The sequence below is a fragment of the Rattus norvegicus genome, chromosome 1 (assembly GCF_021556685.1).
Source record: "Rattus norvegicus strain SHRSP/BbbUtx chromosome 1, alternate assembly SHRSP_T2T, whole genome shotgun sequence".
Taxonomy (NCBI): Eukaryota; Metazoa; Chordata; class Mammalia; order Rodentia; family Muridae; genus Rattus; species Rattus norvegicus.
In genome coordinates this window covers 174,676,872-174,701,498 of record NC_141534.1, presented here as the reverse complement: position 1 = coordinate 174,701,498, position 24,627 = coordinate 174,676,872, and the positions used below count along the sequence as shown (strand labels likewise).

Here is a 24,627-nt window from a genome sequence, read left to right as displayed (position 1 = left end):
GAGAGGCCCTCTGTTGCTGAGGAGTCCCCATCCCAACTCAGTCCCCAACACTGAGCATCTCCCCCACAATTCCATTCCAGACCCCATAATAACAGGAGGGGCCTAGGGAGCCCTTCCTTCTCTCCTGAATATCATCAATAAAGTTCACTACACCCAAAAAATAAAATAAAAAGAATATTTAATCAAAAAAATGGACTTCATGAATTTTACAAGCAGATCTAGAAATATTATTCTCAGTGAGGTAACCCGGACCACAAAGGACATACACAGTATGTACTTGCTGATAAGTGTATATTAGTTTAAAATCTGAGAATATCCACAATACAACTCAAAGACCATATGAAGCTTAACAAGAAGGAAGATCAAAGCATGGATGCTTCAAGCCCACTTAGAAGAGGGAACAAAATAATCACAGGATGTAGAGGGAGGGAGCAACCTTGTTGAGGGAGTTGAGGGGGAAGAAAGGAGAAGGGGAGGATCAGGTATGGGAAAAAACAGCAGATAAGTTCAGAGAGCCAGGAGAATGAACAGAAATATGAAAAACATCAAGCAAAGACTGGAGGAAAGGCCATCCAGAGATTGCCCCAACTTGGGATCTATACCACGCACAGACATTATTGCCGATGTCAAGAACTGCTTGCAGACTGGAGCCTTGTATAGCTGTCCTCTGAGAGGCTCTGCCAGTACCTGACTAAGACAGATTCAGATACTCACAGTCAACCATTGAACTGAACCCAGAGACCCCAATGGAAGAGTTAGGGAAAGGACTGCAGGAGCTGAAGGGAATTGCAACCCCATAGGAAGAACAAAATCAACCAACCAGACCCATCAGAGCTTCCAGGGATGAAACCACCAACCAAAGAGTATACATGAATCATACCATGGCTCCCGTTACTTATGTATCAGAAGACTGCCTTATTTGGCATCAATGTGAGAGGAGGTGCTTGGTCCTATGGAGGCCTGTTGGCCCAATGAAGGGGGATGTTAGAGGGGTGAGGCTGGAGTGGGTGGGTGGGTGAGAGATCACCCTCTTAGAGGCAAAGGAGAAGGAAATGGTTGGGGATTTTCAGAGAAGAGACTGGGAAGGGGGACAACACCTGAAATGTAAAGAAATAAAATAATAAAAAAGAAAAGAAAATGTGGTACACCTACACAATGGAACACTATTCAACTATGAAAAGTAAAGGCATCATGAATTTTGCAGGCAAATAGATGGATCTTAAGAATATCATCCTGAGTGAGATAACCCAATCCCAAAAGGACACACATGGTATGGATTCACCTTTAAGTGAATATAAGCCATAAAATACAGGATGTCTATGCTATACTACACAGACCTGAGGAGGCTGTACAGGAAAGAGGGCACAATAGGATACTTTCATCTCACTTAGAATGGAAAAAATAGTCATAAGAAGCTGGTGCAGGAAGGGAACATGGAGGGAGGGGAGATGGGGAGAGGAATGAGAGGATTCAGGATCAGGTGTGGGAAAGGACAGGAGATAGCTAGATGGACATGAAAACAAGTGGAAATTTGCAACTGTTGGAGATGAGGTGGCAGACATCTCCAGAAAGAGACGGAGACCTGAGATAAGGGAAGAACCCAAGAATCAATGAGGGTGACATTACCTGTGACTCGTAGCACTGAAAATAAGGAGCCTGAAGAGGCATCTTCTATAGCCAGTCAGGAATCCCAGTGGAAGGATAGAGACATTAACCCACTCACAAAATTTTTGACCCCAATTTTATCCTGCCTGTGATGGTTTGCATATGCTTGACCCAGGGAGTGGCACTATTAGAAGGTGTAGCTTTGTTGGAAGAAGTATGTCACTGTGGGGGTGGGCTTGGAGACCCTCCTCCTAGTTGTCTGAGGATGATCAGTCTGCTCCTGACTTCCTTCGGATAAAGATGTAGAATTCAGCTCCTCCTGCACCATGCCTGCCTGGATGCTGCAATGCTGTCATGTTCCAGCCTTGATGATAATGGACTGAACTTCTGAACCTGTAAGTCAGCCCCAATTAAATGCTGTCCTTTATAAAACTTGGCATTGATCATGGTGTCTGTTCACAGCAATAAAACCTTAACTAAGACACTGCCTAAAAGAAATGTAGGGCTAGGTGATGGAGCAGAGACTGAGGGAATTGCCAACCAATAACTGGCCCAACTTGAGACCTATCCCATCAGCAAGCACCAATCCTTATCCTCCTTAATGATATTCAGTTCTTTTTGCAGAGGAGAGTCTAGCATGGCTGTCCTCCAAGAGGCTTCACCCACCAAATAATTCAGACAGATGCAGACACCCACAGCTAAACTGTGGATGGAGCTTGGGGATTCATATGGAAGAATAGGAGAAAGAATTGCAGCCCCTAAGGAGATAAGAATTCCACAGAAAGAACAATAGAATCAGCTTACCTGGACTTTTGGGGTTCTCAGAGGATGAACCACCAACCAAAGAACAAATGCAGGCTAAATTTAGGCCTCACTGAATATACATACCAGAAATACAGCTTGGTCTTCATGTGGGTTCCAAACAACTGGAGTGGGGACTAGCGCAAATGTTATTGCCTATAAATGGGATATGTCCTTCTAACTAGGCTTGCTTGTGTGACCTCAGTGAGAGAAGAAGAACCTAGCCTTACAGAGACTTGCAGTGCCAGGGTGGGGGATATCCAGGGGGACATCCATCTGCTGAGAAAAAGTGGAGGGGAGATGGAGGAAGGAGAGAGGCAGTAAGTAAAGTGAATAAGGGAAGAAAGGAAGGAAGGAAGGATGGAAGGAAGGAAGGAAGGAAAAAGCAAGTTCTTCCTTCATAGAGTGTATACTAAAAAAACTCAGAGGGGGCATTCAAGCAAGGCAAAGTAGGGTGGAATAAAGAAATATTGGAGAGTCATCCTCCTTTCGTATGTAAGATTACTATGTCCTTTAATTGGAACCTCACACTTTACTCCCATGGGGAGAAGCGGAGTGGGGGTGTATAGTCAAATTACGAACAATTTTCTCAGCTGTTAAGTGGTTTTATATCAACTATGAAAAGGTCCATTCATAAGAGACTGGGGTCAGCAGCAGTGCCCACTCATTAAAGGCATACCATGTAGGATTTCCTAACACTTCCTTCTACCTTCTTGTTGGCCAACGATCTAATAATGTCTACTCTTTATTATATATATTTTAGGTCAAGTTGTTCAAATTTATTCAATTTTCTTAATAGTGTTTCTTCATAGTAAATAAATTATTATACAGGAAAGAACCTAAAATGCAGAACAACATAATCTCATGTCCATTTAACTTATGCTGTTAGCTTTCAGTCTTCACTATAAATCTCCATTGTGATGCTTCAGTCCTTCTGAGAAGAGGGAAGAAAAATATTCACAGGAGGAAATATGGAGACAAATTTTGCAGCTGAGACTGAAGGAAAGGCCAACCAGAGACTGCCCCACCTGGGGCTCCAACCCACATACAGCCACCAAACCAAACAATATTGCCGATGCCAAGAAGTCCATGCTGACAGGAGCCTGATATAGTTATCTCCTGAGAAGGCTTGCCAGAACATGAAAAATATAGAAATATAGGCAAATGCTTGCAGCCCACCATTGAACTGAGAATTGGGTTCCCATTGGAGGAGTTATAGAAAGGATTGAAGGAGCTTAAGGGGTTTGCAACCCAATAAGAACAACGTTACTAGAGCTCCCAGGGACTAAACCATCAGACAAAGAGTACACATGAACAGAACCATGGCTCTTGCTGCATGTGTAGCAGAAGATGGCCTTGTTGGGCATCAATGGGAGGAGAAGCCCTTGGTCCTGCCAAGGCTCAATGCCCCAATGTAGGGGAATGTCAGGACAGGGAGGTGGGAAGGGGTGGAAAGGTGGGTGGGGGAACACCCTCTTAGAAGCAGGGAGACGAAGAATGGGATAGGGAGCTTTTGAATGGGAAACTGGGAAAGGGGATAACATTTGAAATGTAAATAAAAATATTCAATAAAAAGGGGAAATACTATGAACTTTCATGGTATAGACAATTAACTATTTTCTGTCTTGCTTTATAAATATATAAATATTTTTATAAATATCTCTATCTCTTTGTGCCTCTAATCCCATTATACTACGAAAAAAAGATTTGAGTTCTAAATCTTACTTTCTAATATCATAATTTCCTCAATATTGGTTATAGAAATCCCAAGACCTAACAAAACTCTGAATCTTTCCAGTCTCACAATGATGATCAGGTTAGTTAAAGTAGATCTTTCCCACAGGAAGAATATGAAGTTCATTACAAGATAATAGATCTAGTATATTTTATAAGTTCTTATTTGTTCACAGATTTTTACTGACAGAACTAAGACTGTTGCACAAGCATTAACAGTAATATGGAGATCATTAAATGCCCCTTCTAATACTCTTCAAGTACTAATGTTTACATCATTTCGAAAACTCTGTTTCTAAGTATGTATATAAATATGGCTAAAACTCAAGCCAAATATTGTAACTATGTTAACAAGACCTGATTTCCTAAAATATGGTAATTCACCTGTTTTTTTGAAGATTTATTCTTACTCTCTAGATATATAACTTAGATAATATTAGCATTACATTTATTAGAAAGGTTGACTCAACAATAACTTAAGATTGATAACTCTCAACACATCTTCTATATAATAGCAGTGCTGACACCATTATACAGGTTGTGCTGGAGTGTGGTGAAAGTACATGATGTGAAGGCTCACTGCTGAATCCACACTACTCTGTAAAAATCTATCCTATTTCTCCGAGTCACTTTTCTTGTCTATAAGCAGTAATTTATAATACCCAATCTCATTGATTCATTGTGGAATTGAATGTAGAGACTACAGACTTTTAGAGACCAATTACTTAGATAACAAAGACATCAATTCTTATATTCACAAGTGCATAGACAATCTACCTCCTGTCTTTGCTTAGACAATTTACACACACACACACACACACACACACACACACACACACCACCACCACCACCACCACCACCACCACCACCAACACCACCAACACCACCAACACCACCACAACAGCAACAACAAGACTATGTATTTAGGTTGTTGTGAGAAAGAAGTGAGTTCACATGAAAGAAATTAAAATTTAGTCTGATTTAAACCGGATTTAATATCAAGCAATCAGTTAGTTATCATTTAATAAATACTCAGTATGTCGTGGATAATGGAAATCACCACAAATTTCTTGAATTCAAGAGAATCTATGTATAAACTCTGACAGTTGCTTTCCTCAGGGCCTCCTTTACATCTCTGTTTCTCAGGCTATAGATGAGGGGATTCAGCATAGGAATCACCACTGTGTAGAATACAGAGAGCACCTTGTTCTGTTCAGTAGAGTAATTAGACTTGGGCATCACATAAATGAAGGTAATGGTCCCATAGTAGAGAGTGACTGCAGTGAGGTGGGAGGTGCAGGTGGAGAAGGCCTTGTGGCGGCCCTCAGTGGACCGCATCTTCAGGATGGTGATAAGAATGTAGATGTAGGAAACAGCTATGACAAGAATGGTCACCACAATAATGGAGCCAGAAGAGATAGAGGGGATGATTCCAATAATGGAGACATCTGAGCAGGAAAGTTTCAGCAAAGGAGAGAAGTCACAGAAAAAGTGATCTATCTGATTTGGTCCACAGAAGGACAGATTTAACAAACAACCAGTAAATGTCCAACCATTTGTACAGCCACCAACATAGGACATTCCCAACAATAGAAAATAGACTCTAGAGGACATGAGTGTTGAATAGAGGAGAGGTGAGCAGATTGCGACATAGCGATCATAGGCCATGGCAGCCAGTAGGAAGCACTCAGCTGACCCAAACGACACTGTAATACAGAGCTGAGCTGCACAGGCTGTCACAGGTAGGACCAGCCCATGTCCAAGGAGCTCCATAAGCATTATGACTGAGACTGAAGTTGAATATAAAATGTCTACAAAAGCCAGATGGCTGAGGAATAGATACATGGGTGTTTGCAGCTGGGAGGAAATTCTTATCAATGTGATGATGCTGATATTGCCTACTAAAGTGACAATGTATACTCCTAGAAATATCACAAAAAAGACTATACACAGCTTAGGGTCCTCTGTTAGTCCCAAGATGACTAGCTCTGCCACAGTGGTGTGGTTTTCAGCCTCCATCTCTTGTGTGAATTTTTCCTGTTGAGGGAAATGAAAATATTTATATTTATAATGTTCTCAGTTTGCACATTGTTGGATTTCTTTGATTGTTCTCATACTTATTCAAGGTTATCTCTGAAAATACTTTTGTCTGAAGAAGAAGGTTATGCACAGATTATTGTGCTTCCAGGTTTGATGTGCAATGACGCTGATCCTGCTTTCATTGTGACAGCATTAGGAGTCATTCTGTGCTGGCTTCAGCGTCCTAGGGAATGGAGTCAGACAAGGCACTTTGCCGAATGGATTAACCTGCACATAGTAGTTTTCTGTTCGTTCAGTGATGTTATTTGTCCATATACTCCAGCTTTGTGTGGATATCAAAAGAAATGAAATCTACAAGCCAACAGAGGTATTTTGTCATGTAGCTATGATAAATAACTTTTTCCTTTTATTAAAAATTTATTTTTTCTAATATAACCCATCCTGATCATCGGTACCCCTTCCTCTCCTCTTCCCAGGTCCACCCCTCCTTTCCTTCCATCTGGATCTACTAAATTTCTACATCTCCTTAGAAATATAACAGGTGTCAACTGGAATATATTAATATAATAGTATAGTGTAGAATAGTAGATAGAACAAAAAATAACCCATTGAAATAGAACTACAACAACAAAAATAAAACAATGAAAGAACTGAAGAGAAGAAACAGAGACCCACTCATTCACTCAAGAATCCCATAAAACACTAAACTGGTGTCCACAAAATATTACGCATACAGAACCTTGCAGAGCCATGCAGGCCCTGTCCATGCTGTCCCTGTCTCTGTGAGCTCATAGGAACATGGAACATGAGGATTTAGAAGGCCTTGTTTTCTTGCTGTCTTCTACCCCATCAGACTCTTGCATCTTTCTGCCTGCTCTTCCACAGGGTTCCCTGAACCCTGACGGGAGGGATTTATTAAATGAAATAAAAAGGAAAGACGGTGCTTGCAACTCTTCCATGTTTTGGAGAGCATAACTGTCCTTTCCACATGCCAGAATTTTCTATCGAGCTTCTCCAAGTAAGTGGAGTCTCCACTGCCTGTCCGAGTCTGGACTAAGTCACTCTCATGTGTACTTACTGACCCATACTTGACCTTCTCTTACTCCCAACTATACGCTGTGTTGCTGATCTCTAGACTGGTGTTTTGCTAGTAACCATGGGTTAGACACTGACCCCTCTAATATCCTCTCTCCTTATAGCACCAGTCACTTCTGATAGTAAACAGGGGACATAGGACTAGACACCTACTGCAACTTAAGTATCAGGCTCTTCCTGCAGATTTTGTTTCTCATATTCTCAGTTCTCAAGCTTAGCAATGGCTAATTAGCCAAAAATTTGGCTGTAATCAACTAATACTTTCCTGGGTTCCAAGGTTCAACTAGTTTAGCTGTATCAGGAACACCACAGGGCTTCTCTTGCTCACCTTCTTCCACCAATTAATATCCTTTTCATTATAATCCATCGCTCTTCCACTTACCATGTAGAAACAGAGTTGTGACGCTGAATTCCAAAAGGGACTTTATGAAGGTGTATTCCATTTAACTTAATAAAAAATTAGAGGCTGAATACAAAGTGAACTACTGAGTACTCTCACTGGACAAGGATATACATGCCGTGAAGATGGTGATGGATGTCTTTGAGCATGAAAGGAGAGAAAAGAGGCTCTTAGCATTCATGGCAAACCCTTGGGGCTATTTCAATCTGTCCCTTTGAGATGCAGGCCCATAGATTTCTGAGCTTTTATTTTTAATTTGTTTTTTTAGTATGATTTCTGGAACCAAGTGACTCATTAGGCCTGGCTAGTCATCCCTAGGGGTCATTTACTTTCTATGATGTGCTATGATGTACTTTCAAAATCTTTCTCCTTGTTTATCAAAATCCAATGAAATGGCTTTAGTTTCCCAGAAGAATATAGGACATCCATAAAAACTAAAAAACTTTGTTAATTTATGCTAACTAGTATGGTAATATAAGAGGACATTTCAGTTAAACTTTGAATCAAATTTAAAAGCCATATTCAAAATGAAAGACAAAATAGTAAATAATGGACATATTACTTCAAGCTATTGTTCATTTTCCTGAAGAAGCATTATGATGATGACAAAATTCTGTATATAATATTCACCATTTTTAGGTATCTTGAACCTATATCTTCCTACCACTCAATACAGCAACTTAGGCCTTCTAAAGTACCTGAGTACCCACATTGCTTTGTGGACAATACATCCTGTACATTAAATACTTGACTCAATTCACCCAAATACTCTTCCTTCCTCTCCGTGTCTTAAGGGTTTGATGTAAGCATCCAACATTTCTATGATTCTTTGAAGAATAAGAGACTGCAGAGCACCTGAAAGTGATTATTGTGGTGTACATAAATATCATTGTCTGCCCTCTTATTCTACATTTATTCAGACATTTATTTCATGCCTATTGTAGGATCATTTGACCATATGTATATTCTTCAACACAAAGCCACCAGAGAATTTTTCTTTTCCCACAGGTGCATATAGGATCACGGTAGATCTTGAAATGGCTCTGTGAGGCAGCTTCAATTTCTGTCAAGCACAGTCTAAGACCACAACCTGTATGAATAAAAGGTACTTCTGATCATAAAGACAAATTTAAAGATCTTAGCTTCAATTCACCCATTCACTAAAACTATGATATATTTTTTAGTACAGCCTACACAGTCATTGACACTTCTGACTGCCCCAACTTAGCAGTACTCCCATGGACCCTAAGGAAATACAACAAACTCAGCACATCTGCAGTCTCTCTCTCTCTCTCTCTCTCTCTCTCTCTCTCTCTCTCTCTCTCTCTCTCTCTCTGTGTGTGTGTGTGTGTGTGTGTGTGTGTGTGTGAGTGTGTTGATGTGTTGATGTGAGCCTACATCTTAACCCCAACCCTGTAGTCCATGGTACTGGAGTTAGATATTCATACAGAGAAGAGCAATGGTTCTTATTTACTAGAACCCTGGTAGCAAGCTCATTGACATGGATCCCACTGTGGATCCAGAAATTGTTAGTAACATAGTCAAAAATTCACAAAGAAAGGGAGATGACCCACTAGTCCTATGTTCTACCACAAAAGAAAATTAACTTAAAAATTGCCATTGATATAGATACAAACAAAAGAAAGTAAATTTCTAGAGCTAAATATGAAAGAAATACTTTCTTTGGGACAAAAGTAGAGTACAGCACAAGAACCATAAACTATAAAGAACTGCAAAACAGAAACATGTCTGGTTCTTCTGAGTTTGTATGTTCAACCATATGTTGAAAATAATCAAACCTTATTCTTATCTACATTTATTTCACCTTTTCAATTGTTATTCATATCTACATAAATTTTAGAATTAACTTTAAAACATATACAAAATTTCCCCAATATCATTATGATTTCAATGACTATATGGTTAAATTTATTGCTTGCAATAGCAGTTTGTATCATCTTACTAATTCTTAAGGATTTATTTTGATTAAGTTAACATTGCATTGTGCCTACATATGTGGGTGATGGCACATATAACTGCAATTCTAAAAGAGGGGATTAAATCCCTTAGAGGTAGACTTACTGGCAGTTATAAACCACCTAATATGGGTACTGTGTATTGAACTCGTGTTCTCTGGAAGCATTAAACCACTGAACTATCCCTTGAGCTTCTTTTTTATTAAATTTAAGCTAGAATACAAAGTAACCAGTTTCAATACGGCATTTTTGTACACATACACTATGAAATTTTGGGCTTTAATCATCCAACTACCTATTCTATTCCCAGTGTCACTCCTACTGGTCCATAATCATCCTTTAAAACAATCCCCTTAATGCCATAATATCATATGCATCCTGTTTCCATCTCATACATCCTCTATATTTCCCTTCCCTTAAAATTGTTTCCCTCTCTCATTGTAGTCCATTTTGCTTTCACATTCTGCATGAATATATGTATACCTGCATACAGACATATACCTATATAAAAATGAATTCTAGATTCAGCAGATGAAACAAAACCTGATATTTGTGTTCCAGGATACTGACGAAACTTTCTTATATAGTTATCTCCTGCTCCATCCATACTTTAAATTGTATTCATTCTTCATGACCAAAAGATAAATTCCATTGCATCTGCATGTGTGTGCATGTGTGCACCTGTGTGCATGTGGATACAAGTGCATGTGCATGTGCACACGTGCACGTGTGTGTGTGTGTGTGTGTAACACATTTCTGTGTCTTTGTACATTTGTCAACACTTAGGTTTGTGCCATAGCATAACTATTGTGAATTATAACATGGTAAAGATGGATGTGTAGGTATCTTCTTAGCATGTTGATTTAGATTGCTCTGATTTTTACCAAAAATCATATAGTCATGTTAGAACTCCACTCTCAAATATTTTAGAAACCTCAACATTGATTTCTATAGTGATTAAGCCAGTTTACTTGCCTCCAGGGATAAGAGTTTTCCAGTCCCCCACATATCCATCATTATTCATTTCCATTCAGTTTCCTTATGATGGCCATTCAAAGCAGGATGAGATGAATTTCATAGTACTGTTATAGATTGCATTTCTTGGACAGCAAAGTATGTTGAACACTTTCTCAAATATTTGTTGACCATTTACATTTCTTCTTTTGTTGAGTTTATAAATTGAGTTTATTAGACTTTCTGATGATTGGATGATTTGTTTTTCAGTGTTTAATTTTTACAATTTCTTATAGAGTCTAGATATTAAACCTCTATATGATTGTAGGTAGGCAATAATGTTTGCCATTCTACATGATGTCTCTTCACTCTTATAATTGTTTCCTCTGCTGCATAGGAGTTTTAGTTCATATAGTCCCTTTTTCACTTCCAGGGATTATCCACTGTGCTACCACTGTCTTTTTCATAAGGTCTTTATGTATCTGTATCTTGAGTGCATCAAACATGTTATCCTCCAGAAGTTGCAGGTTTCAAGTATTAAGTTGTCTTTGATCCACTTTGAATAGATTCTGTTGTTGTTGTTGTTGTTGTTGTTGTTGTTGTTGTTCAGAGTGAAAGTATGGTTTCATTCTTTGTCATGTGGAAATCCAGTTTCTCTAGCATTATTTGTTAAAGAACCTTGCTTTTGGCAACTATTTTTATTTATTTTCTTTAACCTTTTGTCAAAATTGTACGGCAATAACTATTTGCCTTTGTTTCTGTGTTCTGCATTTTATTGCATTGATCTGTATGTCTGTCTCTGTTACAGTACAATACAGGAATTATGGCTCTGTCATATGATTGAAATCAATTATAGTGATATCTTCCAACTTGCTCTTTCTGCTCAGTGTTATATTGGCTTTTGTGCTTTCTTGTAACCTTTACCATCAGATTTTCTATATATGTGAAAAATGTCTTTTGGGATTATGTTGACTCTGTAGATCACTTTTAGCAAGATAAGCTAATTTTACAATACTAATTCTGCTACTCTTCAAGTGTCTTTTTTAATTTCTTCAGTGTTTTAACATTTTCATCATACAAGACTTTCAATACTTTAGTTTGGGCTATTTTTCCTGATTTCTTTCTCCATTTAGTACATAGAAAGGCTATTGGAGATTTTGTGTTGGTGTTGTACCTACTACATTTATCAGGATATTTATTCATTATATTGCAATAGGTGTGTAAAGTTTATAATGCTTTAATGCAGTTAATTGTCTTTCCTTTTAAATATTTCCTCATTTTTAAGTGTGAACATTTTTAAGCCTTTGGTGTGTCTTTTCCTTTTTCCCCTAACATAAAGGGTTAACATATAGTTGTTCTTACAGTCATGAGAACAATTCCTAGAAGATCCATAAGTTCAAAAGTATGCTGTCTTTTTAAATAATATTTTCTGCAAACCCTTACTAGTTGATAGGTGTAGTCTGACAGATTATTCAAGAAATATTCCCAAAAAGTACATGAGAATGGGCTGGGAGGCACCTCATTGAGTAAAATCCTTGTGGTTGGAGTATGGGGACATGAATTTGAAATCCCAGAACCTCTGTAAGATCAGGTTCTACTGTGCACATTTATAACTACAGCATTGAAGAGAAGTGAGATAAGCAGAGACAGAAGATTGGAGAATCTCAATAGCCAGAGAACTTAGCTAAAACATCAAGCTTCAGGTCTTGTGGCTATGCAAGCCTGTATGTAGTAACCTCAGAACCAAAGCAAATACCAGCATATCTTATGATCTCACTGGGCTGAGAGCCAAATCAAAAATGCACAGTTCTGATCCAAAGAAAGGATCTTTCTCACGAAAATGAAAATTATAGTAACAGTGAAAGACATTCAACATCCTCCTCTGGTGTCTACATACACATGTACAAACACAGTCAGCCACACAATACATTGAAATATATACACAATATAAATCACACCTGTGCATGAAGTTATGCACACATGCACAGACATAAAATTAATAAATAAAAGCCTGAATGAGATAGGAACACAAATAGATATATAGACTCATGGATTAGATTATAGGACCCAGGGATAATAAGAACACACAAAATCCCTACCTTCCCTCAAGACTCTCCATGCCCTAGGTACAGAACCCCAAATCCCACATGATTGATATGTGCCTGCCTGTCCACTGGCCACCCCACTACCATAACTCCATGCCAAGTTCAAGTGCAAGCCATGGCAGTCAGAATAACAGAGACCCCAAAATGAACCAAAAACCATCTTAGTTTCTTGAACTCCAGTCTCCAACTCTGACGGAAACTCTCTGCTGGAGAAGAGGTTACATGTGCCACCAGAAACACAGATCATGATGACCAGAAGAACTAAGAGAAAACATACAACAAGACACAAATATGCATCCAACAAAAACAAAACAGGTAATTGGCAATTAGACCAATATTCATCCCAAAAACATACCTAGATGCCAGTGTAAGAACACAAACAAACAAAGCTTTGTGATATAGTACCACCAGAGATCAACTGTCCTATTACAGCAACCCTAAATATTCTAACAAAGCTGAAGCACAAAGAATCAACATTGAAACCAATTTCATGAAGATGATAGAGCTTCTTAAAAAGAATATCAATGAAAAACTCCCTTTTAAAAATAAAGGAAATGATTTTTTTTTTAAAAATCAGTGAAAATCAAGAAATCCCTTAAATAATGCCATAGAAAACAGGAAAAAACAGTCACATCATTGAAAGAAATTAATGATATGTATTCTAGACTTGTAATGGAAAGAAAAGCATAAAGAAAACACAAGCTGAGGAGATTCTGGATGTAGAATATCTAGCTAACCAAACAGGAATTACAGATGCAAGCATCACCAAAAGAATAGGAGAGATGGAAGAGAAAATCTCAGGCATTAAAGACTTGATAGAAGGACAGATACTTTTGTCAGAGAAAATATTAAATTTTAGAAGTTCATGAAACCTACACACTAAAGAAGACCAAAACTAAGAATGATAGGAGTAGAAAAAGGATAAGATTCCTAGCTCAAAAGTCCAGAAAACATTTTAAACAAAATCATAGAAAAAATCCCCTAAACTAAAGAAGAACATTCCTATAAAAATATACAAAGCTTACAGAACACTGAGCAGATTGGAACAGAAAAGAAAGTTCTTTTATCACATATTAATCAAAACACAAAATATACCCAACAAAGGAAGACTATAAAAAACTACAAGCAAGTGAAAAAGAGCCAAGTAATACATAAAGATAAACTCATTAGACTTATACCCAACTTCTCTTCAAACACAATAAAAGTCAGACATATTTCTTCTGAGACAAAAGAATCACAGATACCAGTCCAGACCTCTATACCCAGCAAATTGTTCAATCACCATAGATGGAGAAAACAAGATATTCTATGACAAAGTCAAATTTAAACATCTATCAACAAATCCAGCCATACATAAGTACTAGAAGAAAATTTCAGACACAAGGTTAACTATACCCAAAACCACAATACAGAAAACAAGTACTATCAGAACAGCAAAACCAAAGGAATGTCGCTTCTGTCTCCAACCTACAGAAAAGAGCAACGACACAGCGCTCTTCTCAAAGCAGTTTATTCAGGAACCTTACAGCATGCAAGCAGGAATCTTTCTTTTCTTTTCTTCCCTCTCCCCTCACACTCTCTCCCTGAGCACACTCCCTTATATCCTCCCTCAACTCCGCCTCGTCAGTCCAGTCTGCATAATCTCAGTTCATAGGTCCACGTCACATGGCCTGATCTTGCATCATGGTGTGCCAGAGCAGCTCTCACAATGGACGTGGCTAGTTTCAGGTGTCTGAGGAAGTCAGGTGCTAGTCATGAGACTTAGCTGCAGTCCCGGGCGCCATCTTGGGACTACCACCACACCCGCTCCCCACAGAGGAAGAGAGGCACGCACGCACACACACACACACACACACACACACACACACACACACACAAACACACACACATACAGACCCACTACAAACACCAACAGCAAAATAAAAGAAATTAATAATGATTGGCCATTAATATCTCCCAATATCAATGAACTCAATTTCCCAATAAAAAGACACTGACTATCAAAATGGATGCAAAAACAGAATCCATTCTTCTGCTGTATTCAAGAAACACACTTACATATCAAAGATAGACATTACCTAGGAGTAAGGTTTGGAAAAAGATTTTCGAAGCAAATGAACCCAAAAAGCAAGCTAGTATACCTATTGTTCTCTCTCTCTCTCTCTCTCTCTCTCTCTCTCTCTCTCTCTCTCTCTCTCTCCTCAACAATAAGAGCTGATATGAGAGAGCTGGGAGAGTAAATCAAAATTAATGTCTTGAAGTGGCAGAACATGACACGACATATCTAGGACATGCTAGAGATCTGGAATGGGAGAGACTCCAGGGAGACTACAAGGGTGACTCTAGTTGAGACTCCTAGCAGGAGGGAATATGGAGCCTGAAGTGGCCACCTCCTGTGGCCAGTCAGGACTCCAGTGGAGGAATAAAGACACCAAGCACCACTCAAAACATTCAACCCAAATTTAGTTCTGCCAACGAGAAGTACAGGAACAGGGATAAAACAGGGACTAGGGACAGGAACAACCAATGATCAAATTGAGACCCATCCTATGGGCAAGAATCAATATCTGACCCCATTGATGATATTCAGTTATGCTTGCAGACATGAACCTAGCTTATCTGTCCTTTGAGACGCTGTAATTATGAGCTGAGCAAAACAGTTGCAGAGACCCACAGCCAAGCATTAGATGGAGCTTGGGGAGTCTTGCGGAAGAGTTGGGCAAGAATTGAGAGACCCAGGAGGATAGGAACTCTATAGGAAGACCAATAGAGTCAACGAACCTGGTCTTTTAGGGGCTTCAAACAGTATACATGAACTGGAACGAGCCCCCCTGCACACATATATAGCAGATATACAACTTAGTCTTTATGTGGATCCTGTCCCCAAAGGAGTGGGGACTGTCCCTGACTCTGTTGTCTGACCATGGATCCTGTTCCCCTAACTGGCTGACTTGCCTCTAGCCTCAAGGGAAATGGAACAGTCCTTCAGTAACTTGATGTGCCAAGATGGATTGGTAACCAAAGTGGCCCTTCCCTCTTCTCAGAGGAGAAGAAGAGGAGGAAATGGGGAAGAACTGTATGAGGTGAGAAATTGGAGCAGGCTGTAATCAGGATATAAACTGAATGATAAATTAATTAGTGGAAAAGTTTACAAGAAATGAACATTTTTTTCTTCTATAGCACTTATCAATCTAAGTCAAGATTAGATAAACAATTTAAATAGACCTATAACTACTAAGGAAATTGAAGCAATCATTAAAAGGCTCTTAACAAATTAAATCCCAGGGCCAGATTGTTTTCGTAGAGAATTCTACTGGACTTCCAAAGACAGAATGATGCCAATATTACTCAAATTATTCTACAAAATAAAAACAGAAGAAATATTGCCAAATTCATTTTACTAGGCTACCATTACCCCGCTACCTAAACCACAAAACAAAGAAAGAATTACAGACATATTTTCCTTGTGAATATTGATGCAAAAATAATCAATGAAATACTCACAAACAAATCCAAGAACACATCAAAAAAATCATCCATCGTATATGGACTCTGGGAACCTGAATATAGGAGCACTGGAGATGCAGGTCCCCCATGCTCCAGACACCGCCCGGACCTGAAGGGACCAGATCAACAGTTCTCTGCACCCAAATCCCGTGGGAGGGAGAGCTAAACCTTCAAATGGGGCAGACATGCCTGGGAAGCCAGAAGAGACTACACTCTGCCCACATTTCTTACTTCAGAGGAAAACACCTAATGCCATCTGGGACCCCAGTGCACTGGGCTCCTGGAAAAGGTGGCACAGGCCCTCCTGGTTGCCGCCCTCAAGGAGAGCTCAAAAGCAACCACCCACGAGGAAACTTGAGCCATAGGACCACAGGTAAGACCAACTTTTCTGCTCCAAGCGACCTGCCTGGTAGTCTCATGACACACAGAGGCAAAATTCATCTGGGACCAGAAACTTCTGGTGTTTAGCTGGAGACCCAACCTCGCTGATCCCAGCCCGCAGCTCACTGCTCCCAAACCCCTTGGGAAGAGAGCTCACCGCTCGAACAAGTGGGCACTCCTGAGACTTCAGAGCAGGAGAGACCAACAATACTGCCCACCCCTGCCCACATCCCTGGCCCAAGAGGAAACTGTATACGGCCTCTGGAAACCAGAAGATAGGGGCACTGAAGCTGCAGGTCCCTGGCGCTCCAGACACCGCCCGGACCTGAAGGGTCCTGATCAACAGTTCTCTGCACCCAAATCCCATGGGAGGAAAAGCTAAATTTTCAGAGGGGCAGACATGCCTGGGAAGCCAGAGGAGACTATACTCTGCCCACATTTCTGACTCCAGAGGAAAACACCTAATGCCATCTGGGAACCCAGTGCAAGGGGGCTCCCAGAAAAGGCAGCACAGGTCCTGCTGGTTGCTGCCCTCGTGGAGAGCTCAAAAGCAACACCCATGAGCAAACTTGAGCCTCTGAACCACAGGTAAGACCAACTTTTCTGTTCCAAGTGACCTGCCTGGTAAACTCAGGACACAGGCCCACAGGAACAGCTGAAGACCTGTAGACAAGAAAAACTACATGCCCGAAAGCAGGACACACTGTTCCCATAACTGGCTGAAAGAAAATGGGAAAACAGGTCTACAGCACTCCTGACACACAGGCTTATAGGACAGTCTAGCCACTGTCAGAAATAGAAGAACAAAGTAACACCAGAGATGGCAGGAGGCAAGCACAGGAACCCAAGCAACAGAAACCAAGACTACATGGCAATATCAGAGCCCAATTCTCCCGCCAAAGCGCACAATGAATATGCAAACACACCAGAAAAGCTAGATCTAGATTTAAAATCATATTTGATCATGATGCTGAAGGACTTCAAGAAAGGTATGAAGAACTCCCTTAGAGAAATGCAGGAAAACATAAATAAACAAGGAGAAGCATATAGAGAGGAATCACAAAAATCCCTGAAAGAATTTCAGGAAAACGCAATCAAACAGTTGAAGGAATTAAAAATGGAAATAGAAGTAATGAAGAAAGCACACAGGGAGACAACCCTGGATATAGAAAACCAAAAGAAGAGACAAGGAGCCACAGATACAAGCATCAACAACAGAATACAAGACATAGAAGAGAGAATCTCAGGAGCAGAAGATTCCATAGAAATCATAGACACAACTGTCAAAAATAATGTAAAACGGAACAAGCTATTGGTCCAAAACATACAGGAATCCAGCACTCAATGAGAAGATCAAACCTAAGGATAATAGGTATAGAAGAGAGTGAAGACTTCCAGCTCAAAGGACCAGTAAATATCTTCAACAAAATCATAGAAGAAAACTTTACTAACCTGAAGAAAGAGATGCCCATAAACATACAAGAAGCCTACAGAACTCCAAATAGATTGGACCAGAAAAGAAACCCCTCCCATCACATAATAGTCAAAACACCAAATGCACAAAATAAAGAAAGAATTTTAAAAGCAGTAAGGGAAAAAGGTCAAATAACATATAAAGACAGACCTATCAGAATCACACCACACTTCTCGCCAGAGACTATGAAAGTCAGAAGATCCTGGACAGATGTCATACAGACACTAAGAGAACACAAATGCCAGCCCAGGTTACTGTATCCTGCAAAACTCTCAATTAACATAGATGGAGAAACCAAGATATTCCATGAAAAAACCAAATTTACACAATATCTTTCTACAAATCCAGCACTACAAAGGATAATAAATGGTAAAGCCCAACACAGGGAGGCAAGCTTTACCCTAGAAAAAGGAAGAAACTAATCATCTAGCAACAAAACAAAGAGAAGAAAAGCATATAAATATAATCTCACATCCAAACATGAATATAACAGGAAGCAACAATAACTTATTCCTTAATAGCTCTCAACATCAGTGGACTCAATTCCCCAAACAAAAAGACACAGATAAACAAACTGGATATGAAATGAGGACCCTGAATTCTGCTGCCTACAGGAAACACACCTCAGAGACAAAGACAGACACTACTTCAGAGAGAAAGGCTGGAAAACAAATTTCCAAGCAAATGGTCTGAAGAAGCAAGCTGGAGTAGCCATTCTAATATCGAATAAAATTGATTTTCAGAGAAAACTCATCAAAAAAAGCTAAGGAAGGAAACTTCATATTCATCAAAGGCAAAATCCACCAAGATAAACCCTCAATCCTAAATATCTATGCTCCAAATACAAGGGCACCTACATACAGAAAAGAAACCTTACTAAAGCTCAAAGCACACATTGCACCTCACACAATAATAGTAGAACATTTCAAAACCCCACTCTCATCAATGGACAGGTCATGGAAACAGAAATTAAACAGAGACATAGACAGATTAAGAGAAGTCATGAACCAAATGGACTTAACAGATATTTACAGAACATTCTATCCTAAAACAAAAGGATATACATTCTTTTCAGCACCTCATGGTACTTTCTCCAAAACTGACCATATAATTGGTCATAAAACAGGCCTCAACAGATACAGAAAGATAGAAACAATCCCATGCGTCCTATCAGACCACCACGGGCTAAGGCTGGTCTTCACTAACAATAAAGGAAGAATGCCCACATATACATGGAAGTTGAACAATGCTCTACTCAATGATAACCTGGTCAAGGAAGAAATAAAGAAAGAAATTAAAGACTTCTTAGAACTTAATGAAAATGAAGGTACAACATACCCAAACTTATGGGACACAATGAAAGCTGTGCTAAGAGGAAAACTCATAGCTCTGAGTGCCTGCAGAAAGAAACAGGAGAGAGCATATGTCAGCAGCTTGACAGCACACCTAAAATCTCTAGAACAAAAAGAAGCAAATACACCCAGGAGGAGTAGAAGGCAGGAAATAATCAAACTCAGACATGAAATCAACCAAGTAGAAACAAAAAGGACCATAGAAAGAATCAACAGAACCAAAAGTTGGTTCTTTGAGAAAATCAAAAAGATAGATAAACCCTTAGCCAGACTAATGAGAGGACACAGAGAGTATGTCCAAATTAACAAAATCAGAAATGAAAAGGGAGACATAACTACAGAATCAGAGGAAATTCAAAAACTCATCAGATCCTAGTACAAAACCCTATATTCAACAAAACTTGAAAATCTGGAGGAAATGGAAAATTTTCTAGACAGATACTAAGTTCCGAAGTTAAATCAGGAACAGATAAATCATCTAGACAACCCCATATCTCCTAAAGAAATAGAAGCAGTCATTAAAAGTCTCCCATCCAGAAAGAGCCCGGGGCCAGATCAGTTCAGTGTATAATTCTATCAGATCTTCATAGAAGACCTCATACCAATAATATCCATACTATTCCACAAAATTGAAACAGATGGAGCACTACCGAATTCCTTCTATGAAGCCACAATTACTCTTATACCTAAACCATACAAAGACCCAACAAAGAAAGAGAACTTCAGACCAACTTCCCTTAGGAATATCGATGAAAAAATACTCAATTAAATTTTTGCAAACCGAATCCAAGAGGACATCAAAACAATTATCCATCATGAACAAGTAGGCTTCATCCCAGGCATGCAGGGATGGTTTAATATATGGAAAACCATCAACGTAAACCACAATATAAAAAAACTAAAAAATAAAAACCACATGATCATTGCATTAGATACTGAGAAAGCATTTGACAAAATTGAACATCCCTTCATGATAAAAGTCCTGGAAAGAATAGGATTCAAGGCCCATACCTGAACATAGTAAAAGCCATATGCAGCAAACCAGTAGCTAATATTAAACTAAAAGGAGAGAAACTTGAAGTGATCCCACTAAAATCAGGGACTAGACAAGGCTGCACATTCTCTCCCTACTTATTCAATACAGTTCTTCAAGTTATAGCCAGAGCAATCAGGCAACAAAAGGAGATCAAAGGATACAGATTGGAAAGGAAGAAGTCAGAATATCACTATTTCTGGAAGATATGATAGTATAATTCAGTGATCCCAAAAGTTGCTCCAGAGAATTACTAAACTTGATAAACACCTTCAGCAAAGTGCCTGGGTATAAAATTAACTCAAATAAATCAGTACCCTTCCTCTACACAAAAGTGAAACAAGCCGAGAAAGAAAATTGGGAAACAACACCCTTCATGATAGTCCCAAGTAATAGAAAATACCTTGGTGTGATCTAACCAAGCAAGTGAAACACCTGTATGATAAGAACGTCAAGCCTCTGAAGAAAGAAATTGAAGAAGATCTCAGAAGTTGGAAAGATCTCCCATGCTCATGGATTGGCAGGATTAATATAGTAAAAATGGCCATTTTACTAAAAGTGATCTACAGATTCAATGCAACGTCCATCAAAATACCAATCCAATTCTTCAGAGAGTTAGACAGAACAATTTGCAAATTTATCTGGAATAACAAAAAACTCAGGATAGCTAAAACTATCCTCAACAATAAAGGACTTCAGGGGGAATCACTATCCCTGAACTCAAGCAGTATTACAGAGCAATAGTGATTAAAAACTACATGGCACTGGTACAGAGACAGACAGATAGACTAGGGGAATAGAATTGAAGACCCAGAAGTGAACCAACATACCTATGGTCACTTGATTTTGACAAAGGAGCCAAAACCATCCAATGGAAAAAAGATAGCATTTTCAACAAATGGTGCTGGTTCAACTGTGGGTCAGCATGTAGAGGAATGCAGATCAATCCATTCTTATCACCCTGTACAAAGCTTAAGTCCAAGTGGATCAAGGACCTCCACATCAAACCAGATACACTCAAACTAATAGAAGAAAAAGAGGGGAAGAATCTCGAACACATGGGCACTGGAACAAATTTCATAAACAAAGCACCAATGGCTTATGCTCTAAGATCAAGAATCGACAAATGGGATCTCATAAAACTGCAAAGCAAAGGACACTGTGGTTAGGACAAAACTGCAACCAACAGATTGGGAAAAGATCTTTACCAATCCTACAACAGATAGAGGGCATATATCCAAAAATACTAAGAACTCGTGATGTTAGACTGCAGGGAGAAAAATAAACCTATTAAAATATGGGGTTCAAAGCTAAACAAGTAATTCACAGCGGAGGAATGTCGAATGGCTGAGAAACATAAAGAAATGTTCAACATCTTTAGTCATAAGGGAAATGCAAATCAAAACAACTCTGAGATTTCACCTCACACTAGTGAGAATAGCTAAGATCAGAAACTCAGGTGACAGCAGATGCTGGCAAGGATGTGGAGAAAGAAGAACACTCCTTCATTGTTGGTGGGATTGCAGACTGGTACAACCACTCTGGAAATCAGTCTGGAGGTTCCTCAGAAAATTGGACATTGAACTACCTGAGGACCCAGCTATAACTCTCTTGGGCATATACCCAAAAGATGACCCAACATATAACAAATACACATTCTCCACTCTGTCTATAGCATCCTTATTTATAATAGCCAGAAGCTGGAAAGAATCCAGATGACCTTCAACAGAGGAATGGATACAGAAAATGTGGTACATCTACACAATGGAATACTACTCAGCTATCAAAAAAATTACTTTATGAAATTCATAGGCTAATGGATGGATCTGGAAAATATCATCCTGAGTGAGGTAACCCAATCACAGAAAAACACACACTGTATGTACTCATTGATAAGTGGATATTAGCCTAAATGCTCAAATTACCCTAGATGCACAGAACACAGGAAACTGAAGAAGGATGACCAAAATGCGAGTGCTTCACTCCTTCTTTAAAAGGGGAACAAGAATACCCTTGGGAGGGAATAGGGAGACAAAGTTTACAACAGAGGCAGAAGGAACACCCATTCAGAGCCTGCCCCACATGTGGCCCATACATATACAGCCACCAAACTAGATAAGATGGATGAAGCAAAGAAGTGCAGGCTGACAGGAACCGGATGCAGATCTCTCCTGAGAGACACAGGCAGAATACAGCAAATACAGAGGTGAATGCCAGCAGCAAACCACTGAACTGAGAACAGGACCCCCGTTGAAGGAATCAGAGAAAGGACTAAAAGAGCTTGAAGGGGCTTGAGACCCCATATGAACAACAATGCCAACTAACCAGAGCTTCCAGGGACTAAGCCACTACCCAAAGACTCTACATGGACTGACCCTGGGCTCCAACCGCATAAGTAGCAATGAATAGCCTAGTAAGAGCACCAGTGGAAGGGGAAGCCCTTGGTTCTGCCAAGGCTGGACCCCCAGCGAAAGTGATTGTTGCGGGGAGGGCGGTAATGGGGGAAGGATGGGGAGGGGAACACCCATAATGTAGGGGAGGTGGAGGGGTTAGGGGGATCTTGGCTTGGAAACCGGGAAATAGAATCACAATCAAAATGTAAATAAGAAATACCCAAGCTAATAAAGATAGAAAAAATATATCATTCTGAGTAAGTTAACCCATCACAAAGAAACACAAATGGTATTCACTCATTGATAAGTGGATATTAGCCCAAAAGCTTGAATTACCCAAGATAAAATCCACAGACCACATGAAACTCAAGAAGAAGGACAACCAAAGTGCAGATGCTTCAGTCCTTCTTAAAATAGTGAAGAAAAATATTCACAGGAGGGGATATGGGGATATGGAGACAAAGTTTGGAGCAGAGAATGAAGGAATGGCCATTCAAAGCCTGCCCCACCTCTCTGTCTCCTGAGAGGCTCTGCCAGTGTATGTCAAGTACAGAGGCAAATGCTAGCAGCAAACCATTAAACTGAGAATCTGCATATGGAATCCCCATTGGAGGAATTAAAGAAAGGATTAAAGGAGCTGAAGGAGTTTGCAACCCCATAAGAACAACAATTCCAACCAGCCAGAGCTCCCAAGGATTAAACCACCATCCAAAGACTACACATGGACAGACCCACGACTCCAGCTGCATATGTAGCAGAAGATGGTCTTGTTGAGCACCAATGGGAGGAGAAGTCCTTGGTCCTGACAAGGCTGGACCCCCCCAGTGCAGGAGAATGTTGGGGGTAAAGGGTATTTGGGGTTGAGGATTTAGCTCAGTGGTAGAGCATTTGCCTAGAAAGCTCCTGGGTTCGGTCCTTGGCTCCCAAAAAAATTAAAGAAAAAAAAGCAGGCAGAATGAAGAAAACGTGAAAAACAAAAGGGGATGTTTGGGGAGGGGGAACACCCTTATGGAAGAAGGGGAAGGGATGGGGGCTTATTGCTGGGAAATCAGGAAGAAATAACATTTGAAATGTAAATAAAAAATATCTAATAGACCGTAAAAAGAAAATCAACAGGAAATAATAAAATAAAATATCATCAGATTCTACTACAAAAGCCTATTCTTAACAAAACTGGAAAATCAGGATGAAATGTACAATTTCCTAAACAGGCTTCAGGTACCAAAGTTAAATCAGGATCAAATAAATCATCTAAACAGTCCCATAACCGCTAAAGAAATAGAAGCAGTCATTAAATGTCTCCCAACCAAAGAAAGCCCAGAACCAGATGGCTTTAGTGCAGAATTCCATCAGACTTTCCAAGAAGACCTAACACCAATACTCTTAAACTATTCCACAAAGCAGTAACAGAAGGAATATTATCCAATTCATTCTATGAAGCCACAATTACACCTATACCTAAACCAAACAAAAACTCAAAAAGAAAGACAACTTCAGACCAATTTCCCTTGTGAATATCAATGCAAAAATACTCAATAAAATTCTCACAAACTGAATCCAAGAACACATCAAAACAATCATATATCCTTATCAAATAGACTTTATCCCAGGGATGCAGAATCAATGCAATCCCCATCAAAATTCCAACTCAATTCTTCATAGAGTAAGATAGAATCATTTGCAAACTCATTTGGAATAACCAAGAACCCAGGATAGCTAAGACTATTCTCAACAACAAAAGAACATCTAGGGGAATCATCATCCCTGAACTCAAGCT

The 24,627-nt window shown here is 39.5% G+C and overlaps 1 protein-coding gene across 1 annotated transcript; it reads right to left on the bottom strand.

Moving 5' to 3' along the window:
• Positions 1-5,226: 5,226 nt before the first annotated feature.
• Or5p53 (olfactory receptor family 5 subfamily P member 53) lies at positions 5,227-6,159 on the bottom strand. Its single transcript, NM_001000734.1, is given in 1 exon segment — positions 5,227-6,159. A coding segment is annotated over 1 exon segment (933 nt).
• Positions 6,160-24,627: the final 18,468 nt, after the last annotated feature.